Raw genomic sequence first — 14462 nt, 5'->3', positions numbered from 1 at the left:
CTGGATCCTTAACCCACTGAGCAAGGGCAGGGATCAAACCCGCAACCTCATGGTTCCAAGTTGGATCCATTACCACTGCGCTACAGCAGGAACTCCCCTTGAGTTCCCTGTTTAAATGTCTCTTTATCTGCATGTCTTGTCTGAACATGTATAAGGAAATACCATTCCCACTTTACTGTTTCCATTACACTTGCTTGTATTTTCTTCATTGAACCTATCACCATATGACAACCTATATGTATGCTATTTGATAAATTTACACCCCATGATTGGATTTTAGGAGATTTTGATTTCCAAAACAATATGCTCTTTGTCAAATCCAAGAATACAATATTGACATTGGTGTCCTAACAGCAAAAATAAAAGGTAGTATTTCATTAATGTGATTAATGTTGATTTGCATGAAAATTACTCATGCTTTTTTCTCCTTTCCTTGTAGTCACCTGCCACCTCATGACACTAAGAAACATAACAGGTGTTTCAGAGTTTCTTCTTCTGGGATTTTCAGAAAAACCAGAACTACAGCCCTTCATCTTTGGGATTTTCCTCTCCATGTACCTGATCACTGTGTTTGGAAATCTACTCATCATCCTGGCCGTCAGCTCAGACTCCCACCTCCACACACCCATGTACTTCTTCCTCTCCAACCTGTCCTTTGTGGACATCTGTTTCACCTCCACCACCATCCCAAAGATGCTGGCGAATACGCAGACAGAGAACAATGTCATAACCCATGCAGGCTGCATCACACAGATGTATTTTTTCCTACTGCTTGTAGGGCTGGATGACTTCCTCCTGACTGTGATGGCCTATGACCGCTTTGTGGCCATCTGCCACCCCCTGCACTACAGGGTCATCATGAACCCCCAACTCTGTGGACTGCTAGTTCTGCTTAGCTGGATAATCAATAACCTACATTCCTTGTTACAAACCTTAATGGTATTGAGGCTTTCCTTCTATAACAAAGTGAAAATCCCTCACTATTTCTGTGAACTCAATCAGGTGGTCAAACTGGCCTGTTCTGACACTTTTCTTAATGACGCGGTGATGGGATTTGCAGCTGCGTTGCTGGGTGGTGGTCCCCTTGCTGGTATTCTCTACTCCTACTCTAAGATAGTTTCCTCTATACGTAGAATCACATCTGCTCAGGGGAAGTATAAGGCATTTTCTACCTGTGTGTCTCACCTCTCGGTTGTCTCCTTGTTTTATTGCACAAGCATAGGAGTATACCTTAGCTCTGCAAACACCCACAGCTCACACTCACGTGTATTTGCCTCGGTGATGTACACCGTGGTCACACCCATGATGAACCCCTTCATCTACAGTCTGAGGAACAAAAACATACACAGGGCTCTGAAAGCATTCTTTGGAACCATAGCTATAAAAGGGCCACTTGCCTTTGGCTGGAGAAGGACGCATGGTTGAAGGGTTCAAAGCCACAAAGCCAGAAAACCACAATTTTTGATCAGATTCTTGATCAGACTGTGGAAGTAGAACTCACTCCTTCTACTTATTTCCTGGAATTTTCATTTCCTCAACTTCAGCTCCTCTGTACAATTTACATCACCTACAAGATTAGCCTTGTGATCTCTGTCATACACAAGCATTTTTCCATTTCATGGTTTTCCCACACTCTCAAATTTATTCTCAACCTTCAATCTAAACATTTTGAGAAATGCTATGTTTTCATAGGACTTGATGGATTTCTTAAGAACACTTTAATCTCAGATAAAATGTATAGTATAAATTACTTTTTCTTTTGTTTTACTACAAGGATGGGTCATGAGTTGTTGTGCCTCTCTGGAAAAAAACCTACTCTAGGCACCCATGGCAATTTAATATTCAGAACAAGGAAAATCTCAGGCCACAGATTTCATGTTGGGTACATCCTTCCTTTGCACATCGCCGTCTTAACTGCTCTGTGTGATATTCAGGAATTTAATGTATAGTGTGCTTAGCAATGTGTCACTGAATGTTATTGTCCTCATTAGAATCCTACTCTTTTGTTCAGATCTGTGTCCACAATGCCTCTCATAATCACTGGCAAAGCTAGACTAAGAAATACATGTCACCATGTGCAGTCTGCAAAGTAACACAAATGCGAATAAACAGTTTGACATAATGTCTTTAGATTCACAGATGGACTAAATATAGTGTAGCAAATTTTTTAAATACACTTTGTATTACTGAGCAAAACATTTCTTTTTCATGCTGTCTATCTATTTCTTAAATTATGTGACATCAGTGTTCATGTGAAAGGGAGTTTATACTTTGGAGTGAAGGACTTAATGGCCTATTTTAGTTGTTTTTACTGGATTATGTCCTATTTCTGCTTGAAAATGTCCAGTGCTCCCTATTCATGACTACTTCCATTGCTCTTAATTAAAATGTCTCCCTCTTTTCTACTGACACACAGAATAATGACAGGAACAATAAATGTATGTTGTAAATACCATCCATGTCAAGTCCTCTTTCTGATCTGGAGTCACCTCCATCATTATGTCCAAGGGATGAATCACTAGACTGGTTGAAATCCCGCCAAGTCACAGGCTTCCAAGTCACCAATTTTCCTCCACAAACATTCATTTTCTTCCAAGATCCACTGGTTACCTGGAAGGGAAATTCAAGTGAAACTATATTTCAGTATAGTTTTCTGAAATAAACATGAAATTTGAAATGCTCATATAATTGTCTCAAATATTGAAGCAAATGCCAAAAATATAAAACAGCGGCTTTTTATAATTGTCTTCACATTTGTTCATTTTGTTCATTGTATTGGTAAGCTATTGCTGCATGACAATCCATCATGAAAGCAAAGGTTTTGGCATCGTGCCCTTATTAAAAAATGGAATTATATGGTGGTAAATTGTTTAGCTATCTGCTGGGATCTTTGTGTGTCTTTACCTGCCTGCAATTCACCTGGGGAGTCGCTGCTGATCCTGGATGAGCATTCTAATATACTAGGGGGCTCAGCTACCTGCAGGCTGATGTATCATGCCCTTGGCTGGGATGGGCAGGCTCCGATCCATATATCCTCTAGTCCTCTGGATGGCCCACATGGATTGATCACATTTCTGGGGTAGAGTTCCAGAAGAGTTCAGCTGAATTGCACCAATTCCTCTGAAGGCACATCATTTTCACCTCATTCTATGTGCAAAGCAAATAAAAAAATCCCACGACCAGCCCAGATATAAAAGTGGAAAAACTGACTCCACTTCCTCAGAGAAGGTGTTTCACTGTCACATTGCAAAAGACATGGATACAGAGAAAGGTGCAGAGTTGGAGACGTCTCTACAAACAGTCCAACAGGAGTATAATTCAGTTTGGTAGAGTTTTGCTTTCACTTCCATTTTCCACAGATGAATAATTTTGAAAAAGGAATGAGACCAAAAGTATATGAGTTTGAGGGTTTTTTCACTTATTTTTTATTGCAGTATCAGAGGTTTACAATATTATACAAGTTTTATGGGCCCTACCTTATGTGTATATTTCTGCATACAGTAAATTTTGTTTCCATCAGTCACCATATAGTTAATCCCCTTTACCAATTTCATCCTCCCCTCCTTTCCTTCCCTTTGGTAGCTAACTCAGTTCTCTGCATCTACATGATTGATTTTCTTTGGCTTCCTTTGTTCATTTATTGTGTTTGTTTTTTATTCTATTCTATATATGATATGAGTAAATTACATGGTATTTGCATTTTCTAATTGATTCATTTCACTTAGCATGATACACCCACATCCACTTGGCTGCAAATGCAAGATTTCATCCTTTTAAACTAATTATTAAATTATAATTGATTTATGAGGTTATATTTATATTAACTTCAAGTATACAGCATAGTGATTGGCATTTTTTACACAATTGTTCCTTCATAGTTTTTATACTCTAATGGTTATAATTCCATGTCCTAGTCAATATATTTTTGTTGCCTATTATTACTTATAGTGTTTTGATCTATTAATCGTGTATTGAATTAGACCCTCTACCCTACCTTCTCACCTTGGGTAACCAGGAGTTTGATCTTCTTTTTTTTTTTTTGGTGCAGCCCAGGGCATATAGATGTTCCCAGGCCATGGATTGAGCCCACACATTAGCAGTGATCAGAGCCACAGTAGTGGTAACACCAGATCCTTAACTGCTAGGCCAGCAAGGATACAAATACCCCTGTGTTAATTGCAGCACTACTAGCAATAACCAGGACATAAAAACAATCCAAATCTCCATGGACAGACAAGCAAATTAAGATGTGGTGCATGTATAGAATGGAATACTACTCAGCCATAAAAAAGAATGAAATAATGCTATTTGCTACAACATGGATTCAACTAGAAATTCTCATACTAAGCGAAGTATGTCAGAAAAGGAAACAAAAATACCGTATGATATCACTTACATCTGGAATCTAAAATACACCACAAATGAACATATCTACAAAACGGAAACAGACTCATAGACATGGACAGCATATTTATGGTTGCCCAGATGGAGGAGGGGAAAAGTGGGATGGATGGGAAGTATGGGGTTTGTAAATGCAAACTGTTACATTTAGACTGGAAAAGTAATGAGGTCCTACTGTATATCACAGGGAACATTGTCCAGACTCTTGGAATGGACCATGGCAGAAGATAATATAAGAAGAATGTATATACATATATGTGTGACTGGGTCACTGTTCTGTAAGCAGAAATTGACTCAACACTGTAAATCAACTAATACTTTAAAAAATTTAAAAAAGAAAGAGAGGGACTGATACCATATGATATCACTTACATGTGGAATCTAAAATATGGCATGGGTATTTTTTAAAAATCCAAAGAGCAAATTGAACCAGAGAAGTGTGAAAATCCAGAAACAAAGCAACGACAAGAAAAAATAAAATAATTTATCCATAAAACAAAGTCAGGGACTTTTAGTTCCTCCTCAAGTGCCATAGATAATTCCTGAACCATATCCTTGAGTTGTTTTGCAGAGACTAAAACCTCTACTGCGTGGAAAATATTAACTGCATAGAGCAAAACCAGTACTGGTTGAGAACCACAGATCAGAAACTGAGAACTGAAATCATCCTCACAGAATTACAATCAAGACTCCATTCCAAAATCAGTTTGTAATTTTCAGCACAACATTGAAGTCTTCTGATCTTCATTCCTGAAAAGGATAATGGAGTTATAATTGCAGGACCTCAAAGATTGAACTTCTTTAAAAATTAAATCAGATAATCTCTGGAATGTGCTAAGGTAGGTTACGGTACTCAAAAATATCTAAATCTGTCTCATAACTTATAAACATTTTATAGCGAGAGGCAAAATGACAGCACTCAACTTCAGATATATGTATGAAGTACCTAATGTTTTCAACAAAAGTGGCAGGGAGCCAAAGAGTGCACTGCTCAATGTTTTATTACAAAGGAATAAAGTTGTCCTTCTTGTAAGAGGAGAATAATAATTTTCTAAGGGTATTGAGGTCTGTGTACCCACCACAAGTTAATACTTTAGATCCAAGGGACCTGGGCAATACAGTTGCCTCAGACTCATATGTTGGAGAAAATTTAAATTCAGGGTTGGGATAAGAGGCTTGTAATTTAGTCCTCTGGAGGCAAGAGAGTTAAAGAAGAAGGATTAGTAAAAGCTGAATTCATCTGGCTTATGATCGGTATCCTAGGAACAGAGATAAAGAAAAAAAAATCCTTTCTGTCCAGACCAAGTCCATAGGGAAATCATGTGCTTATAGGACACTGTAACATGAGGGAAATGTACCTAATGAGGAGACACAGAGACCTAAAACTATTTCCTCTGCTGCAGTCCCTGTGCTTATACAACCTGATCATGGACAAGACAAGTTGTTGCCTTTGGAGTTCTAATTGTAAGTAAAAGACCAGTGCTTGACCTTCCTGCTGTCTTGTCTGGGGACAGAACTTCAGGCTCCATCACCAACAATCTAGGAAGAGATTCAGACTTCCACACTGAGACCTTCCTCTCAGACTTCTGAACCAGGTGAGTCCAAGAGCCAAAAAGACACTGCAGAAATAAGTCAGGTAACATAAAATCCAACCATGTTTACATGAGGTCACCTGAGAACCAATTCAGCCTAACTCAGAGCCCAGAGACCACTCTGGTTGTTTGCTTCTGTGATTAAATAACAATATATTTTTGCAACACTAAATAGAGAAGCAAGCATTGAACTCATTAAGGCAGTGTCCAGTGATGCGAATTAAATGGTAGGAATAGAAATCCAACTGAAAGAGGGATGAGAAGCATTCAATGCTTCTAAAAACTAGAACATGTGCCCAAGATCGTATTTAGCTTGAGTAGAGAAATAGCATATTAGCGATGGAGGAATATAAAATACACTGAGGTCATTTCTTTCTAAGTTTTATGACTGAGCATATTTGACCATGTTTCAATATTGATGAAAAAGATTCACACCACGGAATGCTTGCAGATAGAGCCTTGCAACAGCAGTTGCCAGAGACATAGACTTCACAATATCTTTGGGGGGGGAAGAAAAAAAAAAGTAAGATGTAAAGAGGAGTGGTAATGAGCTTCCTTAGCAATTATTGCCTCACTTTTGAGGCCAAATATATATGTGAATTTGTTGGCCATTTATTTTATCTCATATTCCCTGCATGAGTTTTCTGCTTTTATGCAAGAGGATTGGAGAACTTCTCTTCCTATTTTTGAGTAAATCTTTCCAACAAAGAATTGGAGTTCTTTTTCCTTAACTAGCTGTTTGATCATAGTTATTTTATGTAAGTATAGATGTATTTGAGAGAAATTCTTGAGTATATGTAAGTTTTTGTAGTCACATCTACTAGTCATAGTATGTGATGCCCATTGTTTTTTATTTTTTCTTAATGAATTGAGATGACATTTTAATATTCTTCACTTGTAAATTCTTATTTTAAACAAAAAGGATCTTGAAAGTTCTTCAAATTTACTGATAATACATCACCTTTTGTAAGTTTCCAACACGTTTTCAGTATCTCAGTTCTTCCTTCATGTTTTCTTTTTTTTTTTCTTGCTTCACCTTTTCTTCTTAGCTCTATATCCAAAAGTTACATCATATCAGGCCAGCACTTAGAAAGCACCTTTCTTGCCATTTGACACAACATCACCTGTGTCTTCCTTAAGCACACTGAAATCCACAAATCTTCATATAAGATGAAATTATAACTGAGAGCCTGCTTTCTCCCTATGTTTTAAAAGCCATTCTGGTATATTCTTGTATTTCCAAGTCATTGGCAATTTAATTTTATATTATTTATGTTTGTGGTGTCAATTTTGTATTTATGTCTCTATGTACCTTTCTTATAGATTTTCATTCCATTTTATTATGTACAGTTTTTTCAATACCACTCTACTTAACCTAATTTCAATCTCACTGGGGTTTTTTAGTTTCTTTTTTAGTTTCTTAGATCTTAGTTAATTTTTTAATCTGCTTCTTTAATTTTTTATTAAAGTATAGTTGATTTACAATGTCCCTTCAACTTCTGCTGTAACATGACACAACCATACTTACACATACAATATTTTTCTTCATACTATCTTCCATCATGCTATAACCCAAGAGACCAGACACTGTTCCCTGTGCTGTACAGTAGGACCCCATTACTAATCCATTCCAAATGTAATAGTTTGTGTCTACTAACCCCAAACTCCTTGTCCATCTTAGTTTCTTTTTAAACTTCTTGTTCTATATTATGTGTGCATACATACTCATACACTTTTGTACTAATGTATAAATAGGCTCTGGTGCACATTGTAAATGCTCTTTAGGTTTTGGAGGAGGCATTGTTACTTTTTGTTCCATCTTCCTTCTTACTCAGTAATTCCCCATAGAAATGCCTCTGATCATTAATGTAATGAAGACTCATTATTGTTATGGTTGTATAAGGGTGTATGATGTGCCTATGCCACTCTCACTTTGATGGTCTCTCATATCCTTTATCATTAAGTTGCTATTATTTTTTTTAAGTTGCTATTATTTTGATGCCACAAAAATGTACTAAGATGGTGAAGTTCAAACTGTGGTTCTAAATGTGAATGATTTTGTCCCCTGGGTTCATTGTTCAATGTACCCAGGGGATTTGGGGCTGTCACACATGGAGGGCTCAGTGGCAGTCAGAGTGCTCTAAACTCCCTAAAATATACAGAACAGATTCCACCACAGCCAATAATCTGGCCCACCATGTCCATCATCCCAACACTGAAGAACCCTGAGTTAAAGAATCTGTATTTTGAATCCTATAGCTGTCATCAGATTGTTCCCTAAAATGGGGTAACATCTCACATTTTTGCCAGAAAAATCAGCATCTCCTTTGCTACTAGCTCCAAAGTTCTCGGCCCACATTTGACAGACCATTACGTTTTCCTTCCAAGGCCATGGTATGAGAGAGATTGCCTGTTGATTTTTAAAGCACATACTGAGTTAGAGCAAATATTTATATATTTTATCACCATTTAGATGTGCCTATAATGATTATATGCTCATATCATATATGCCCATTTTTCTACAGTTTTACGCCTTTCAAATAATTCTTTAAAATTACTATTTTTAAATTACTATTTTTAAATTAACCCATGAGGCATATTTTTGGCCTATAAATTTTTTAACTTTACTTAGTTATTCACATCTATCGCTTCTGAGTTTCTTACTTTATTAAAGGTGGTTCTGCGCACCCAGTGATTTTATATATTTAGAGGTCAGTGTTCATCTAAAATGTGTTGGTTACTTTTACACTGAGGTAATATTCTTTCATTTTTATAAGATGTATAAGGGAGGTGATAGATAGATATTTATGACAGTTTATCACAACTCAACCTTTCCAAATAAATTGAAATACGACTTTCCCATATATTAAATGTTTATATATAATAAGTCCCAAGTTCTAATTCTTTCAGTAACAATAACTGAGCAAGTCCTGCATGCCAGAGCATTCTAGGAACCTTATATAGCAAATGATTTACATTTCAGTCATTGCCAATTTAATTATTCTATATTGATGTCACAAATTTTTGCTATTACATTTCTTGACAGTTAGTCTTCAATGCTCCATTCAAGTCTGCTTACCAATTTGTTTTGAAACCATACTGCTTAATATGGTTTCATTTTCTTGTGAGTGTTTTTATTCCTAACTTCATTTTTCTAAATTTATTTTTGTGCAAGTTCACATATATGCACATACTCAGTTAAAATACAACGATGAACCAAATGATTGAAGTTCCTGAATGCTTAGAGCTAGCATTAAAACTGAAGGTTGGAGTTTCTGTCGTGATGCAGTGGAAACAAATCCGACCAGGCACCATGAGGTTGTGGGTTCAATCCCTGGCCTTGCTCAGTGGATTAAGGATCTGGTGTTGCTGTGAGCTGTGGTGTAGGTCGCAGACGTGGCTCGGAGGTGGTGTTGCCTTGAGCTGTGCTGTAGGATGATGGCTACAGCTCCAAGTAGACCCCTAGCCTGGGAACCTCCATATGCTGTGGATACAGATTAGAAAAGACAGAAAGACAAAATCAATCAATCAATCAATCAATCAAGGGAGCCAATGTGCAAGGGAAATGGGCAGGCGGGAGAGTGAGGAGAGAGGCTGTCAGAGAGTGTTGCTGGACAAGGTTGCCTCCCTCCTGCTGCTAAACTTCAAATCACAAGGAGTCCTTCATCCAAGTTACAAATTTTCCAACACTTTATGAAATTTTCACAAGGGTGTCCTATAGGTTGAAATGAAACTCTTCTCTAGTACATTCTGTGGAATGAGTTCTGGCCTCTCTATATAAGACTCTGACTTCTCGCACTTCACAATGCAGAACACACACATAGTACACCCTGGCTTCCTATGCTGTGTTATTTCCATGTATTTTCACCCTCAACTACCCTAAATGAGCTAGAGGTTGATATAACTCAAGTTGTTCAGATCAGATTATATGTAAATGGAATCCAGAAATTCCAGTGCTTAATCTTCCCAGGTACCAATAAACTTGGTGCTTGATTTTAGTATGGTCATTTTAATCCTTGTATTAAAGATACATAAAAATTTTTTTTAGTGAACCGATATACCTGTATATATTCTCTCTCTCTCTCCCTCTCTCTCTCTCTCTCTCTCTCTCTCTCTCTCTCTCTCTCTCTCTCTATATATATATATATATATATATATATATATATACACATTGAGAGATAGAGAGAGAGAGAGACAGTGACAGAGAAAGAGAGAGATAGAGATACAGAGAAAGCCAGAGAAGAGAGAGAGACAAGGGAGAGAGACACACAGTGAGAGACAGAGACAGAGAAAATGGACATGGAAAGGAATAAAAATCTAATAAACTCAAATGGCTTTGAGAGATAATAGCAAAGGAAAGCTTCTTTGGTTCTTGTGACATTTCAGGTGCTTTATACCCCCTTGATGCCCAGGAGAAATAATTAAAAAATAAATTTAACCAAAGTTAAATTAGCAATATCTTATGGTCTGAAATATTTACGGATTGTATGGCTCAAGAAAAATGAGCCCAGGGCATAAACCCACACTTCACAAAAGGATGTGTATAAATCATGATGAATATGAATTGAACATTGGCCATTTTTATGATTAGGCAGCAAAACCTATTTTTCTTGAGCTTATTTCACGTTCATATGACTAATTGGTTTTACATGGTATGAAAACAAAGGAAGCAAGGTTCTTTTTCCCTTTTTATAGGTGGCATTTTTCTTATTTGTTATTTTTGGGTTTTGATCATTTTTCTGTTGTCTTCTGTGCACACTCCAGTCCTTGTTCTGATCTTTGTCCAATCAATGGTCTCCGAAGTCTATACATATCAAACTTACACACACCGTGACAGTTTCAACTTTTCTACTGAGTAACTTTCTTTCTATTAGTTATCTGAGGACATTGTATCATACACATATTTCTTTCATTGTGCTGTGCCTTCAGTTTTTTTGTTTGTTTGTTTGTTTTCATCTTTTCTAGGGCCGCCCTCGTGGCATATGGAGGTTCCCAGGCTAGGGGTCTAATTGGAACTGTAGCCTCAGACCTCTGCCAGAGCCACAGCAATGCGGAATCCGAGCCTCATCTGTGACCTACACCACAGATCACTCAACGCCAGATCCTTAACCCACTGAGCAAGGCCAGGGATTGAAACTGCAGCCTCATGGTTCCTAGTCAGATTCATTAACCACTGAGCCACGACGGGAACTCCTTGGCTCCCTTGATTTAAATTTGAACATCTTAAACAAATACCTCTCTAGGGTTTTACCACTGGCTGTTTTTCTTGCCTGGCATACATATCTCCTAATATTCATGGCCCTGATCTCTCTTCCTTGAGGTGTCTATTCAAATGTTGTTTATCTGCACATCTGCCTGAACACCCATAAAAAAAAATACCAGTGCCCCTTTACTCTTTCTTATACATTGCCTTATATTTTCTTCATAACACCTGTCACCATATGACAAGATAGATAGATAGATAGTTATTTCCTATATTAATACTCCTCAATTGGATTTTAGAAGATTTTGATTTCCAAAACAATATGCTCTTTGTCAAATCCAAGAATACAATATTGACATTGGTGTCCTAACAGCAAAAATAAAAGGTAGTATTTCATTAATGTGATTAATGTTGATTTGCATGAAAATTACTCATGCTTTTTTCTCCTTTCCTTGTAGTCACCTGCCACCTCATGACACTAAGAAACATAACAGGTGTTTCAGAGTTTCTTCTTCTGGGATTTTCAGAAAAACCAGAACTACAGCCCTTCATCTTTGGGATTTTCCTCTCCATGTACCTGATCACTGTGTTTGGAAACCTGCTCATCATCCTGGCCGTCAGCTCAGACTCCCACCTCCACACACCCATGTACTTCTTCCTCTCCAACCTGTCCTTTGTGGACATCTGTTTCACCTCCACCACCATCCCAAAGATGCTGGCGAATACGCAGACAGAGAACAATGTCATAACCTATGCAGGCTGCATCACACAGATGTATTTTTTCATACTGTTTGTAGGGCTGGATGACTTCCTCCTGACTGTGATGGCCTATGACCGCTTTGTGGCCATCTGCCACCCCCTGCACTACAGGGTCATCATGAACCCCCAACTCTGTGGACTACTGGTGATGACTAGCTGGGTCATCAGTGTCCTGACTTCTTTGTTACAAACCTTAATGGTGTTGAAGCTCTCCTATGATAAAGTGAAAATCCCTCACTATTTCTGTGAACTCAATCAGGTGGTCAAACTGGCCTGTTCTGACACTTTTCTTAATGACATGGTGATGTATTTTGCAGTTGGGCTGCTAGCTGGTGGTCCCCTTGCTGGTATTCTCTACTCCTACTCTAAGATAGTTTCCTCTATACGTAGAATCACATCTGCTCAGGGGAAGTATAAGGCATTTTCTACCTGTGTGTCTCACCTCTCGGTTGTCTCCTTGTTTTATTGCACAAGCCTAGGAGTATACCTTAGCTCTGAAGACACCCAAGGTTCACACTCACTTGTATTTGCCTCGATGATGTACACCGTGGTCACACCCATGATGAACCCCTTCATCTACAGTCTGAGGAACAAAAACATACACAGGGCTCTGAAAGCATTCTTTAGAACCATAGCTATAAAAGGGCTACTTGTCTTTGGCTGAAGAAGGACACATGGCTGAAGGGTTCAAAGGCACAAAGCCAGAAAGCTACAATTTTTTTTATCACATTGTGGAAATAGAACTTGCTCCTTCTATTTATTGCCTGGAATTTTCCTTTCCTTGACTCCCAACTCCTCTGTACAATTACGTCACTCACTTGATTCTCCTGTGATCTCGCTCATAATCGAGTGTTTTTTCCCATTTCATGGTTTTCCCACACTCTCAAATTTATTCTCATTCTTCAATATGAAAATTTGAGAAATGCTATTTTTTTCATAGGACTTGATGGATTTCTTGAGAATCTTATTCTTAAATAAAATATATAATGCCATTATTTTTTGTTCTGTTTTATTACAATAATAGTCATGAGTCATTGTGCTTCTCTGGAACAAACTACTCTAGACACCCATGGCTGTTTATATGTTAATTATAAGGAAAATCTCAGACCACAGAATTTCAAGTTGTTTTATAATTCCTTTGTTTATCACTACATTAACTGCTCTTGATGACATCTGGACTTTAACATAGGGTATATTTTGTAATGTGTCATTGAAAGTTATTCTTCCTATTGTGCAGATCTGTATCCACAATTCATGCCATGGTCACTGGCAAAAATAGATTATGTAATACATGTCACCATGTGGAGTCTGCAAAGTAACACAAATGTAAATACACAGTTTGACATAATATGCCTTAAATATATTGTAACAAATTTCTAAAGCACATTTAGAATTAATGTGCAAAACATTTCTTTTTCATGCTGATATATCTCCTTTAATTATGGATATCAATGTTCATGTAAAAAGGGGTTTATACTTTGGAGTGAAGGAGTTGATGACTTATTTTAGTGGTTTTTACTGGATTATCTTTCTGTTTCTGCTTGAAAACTTCCAGTGCTGCTGACTTTGTGAATCCTTCCATTGCTCTAAATGACATATCTCCCTCTTTCCTAACATTTGTTACAATAATAAAAGGAGCCTTGAATTGGTTGTCAGGGGGTGGTGGGGGGTAGGCAGTGGGATGGTCAGGGACTTTGAAGTTGGTAGATGAAAAAATATTGCATTGAAAACGAATAAGCAGGGAGCTCCTACCATGGCTCAGTGGTTAATGAATCTGACTAGGAACCATGAGGTTGCAGGTTTGATCCCTGGCCTTGCTCAGTGGGTTAAGGATCAGGCATTGCCTTGAGCTATGGTGTAGGTCACAGACATGGCTCAGATCCTGTGTTGCTGTGGCTCTGGTTTAGGCCAGTGGCTACAGCTCTGATTAGACCCCTATCCTGGGAACCTCCATATGCCATGGGAGCGGCCCTAGAAAAGATGATAAAAAATAATAACAAAAAAATAAAATAAAATGGATAAGCAATGAGGTCCTACTATACAGAACAGGGAGCTATGCCCAATCCCTTGAGTTAGAACATGATGGAAGATAGTATGAAAAAAAAAAAAGAATGTATATAGCTGCACAGCCGAAATTGAAGGAACACTGTAAATCAATCATACCTTAATAAAAAAATTTAAAAATAAAATATTATCCATAATATCTGTTCTTTATGACCAGGACTCTCTTATTGGTTATGATCAAAGGGTGACACACAAGGGCATTTAATTTTTCCCCAGTATGTGATTCATATTCACCAATTTTTCTCAACTAACATACAGTTTCTTACAAACTATCCTGGTTATCTGGTAGGGAACATCAATGGGCTTACATTTTAAAATAAATTTTTGAAATAAACTTGAAAAAACAAATGACTATGAATGTTGTCTCAAGTTACATTTTAAAATAAATTTTTGAAATAAACTTGAAAAAACAAATGATTATGAATGTTGTCTCAAGTATCAAA

The 14462-nt window shown here is 37.5% G+C and overlaps 2 protein-coding genes across 2 annotated transcripts; both read left to right on the top strand.

Annotated features, from left to right (window-relative positions):
- The first annotated feature begins 453 nt into the window (after positions 1-453).
- Positions 454-1425, top strand: LOC125124607 (olfactory receptor 7A10-like). Its single transcript, XM_047774669.1, has one exon. The coding sequence runs from the start codon at positions 454-456 to the stop codon at positions 1423-1425; it is 972 nt and encodes a 323-aa protein (XP_047630625.1).
- A 10243-nt stretch (positions 1426-11668) lies between these two features.
- LOC125125562 (olfactory receptor 7A10-like) lies at positions 11669-12621 on the top strand. The gene has a single exon (XM_047776772.1). It carries the CDS (start codon positions 11669-11671, stop codon positions 12617-12619), a length of 951 nt encoding a protein of 316 aa, XP_047632728.1. The 3' UTR covers positions 12620-12621.
- Positions 12622-14462: the final 1841 nt, after the last annotated feature.

The sequence above is a fragment of the Phacochoerus africanus genome, chromosome 4 (genome assembly GCF_016906955.1).
Source record: "Phacochoerus africanus isolate WHEZ1 chromosome 4, ROS_Pafr_v1, whole genome shotgun sequence".
NCBI classification, from domain to species: Eukaryota; Metazoa; Chordata; class Mammalia; order Artiodactyla; family Suidae; genus Phacochoerus; species Phacochoerus africanus.
Note: the sequence above shows the minus strand (reverse complement) of the source record. Positions and strands in the feature narration are given on the sequence as shown.

Coding starts and splice junctions, on each gene's coding strand:
- LOC125124607 (XM_047774669.1), top strand. CDS start 454: ATGACACTAAGAAACATAACAGGTGTTTCAGAGTTTCTTCTTCTGGGA.
- LOC125125562 (XM_047776772.1), top strand. CDS start 11,669: ATGACACTAAGAAACATAACAGGTGTTTCAGAGTTTCTTCTTCTGGGA.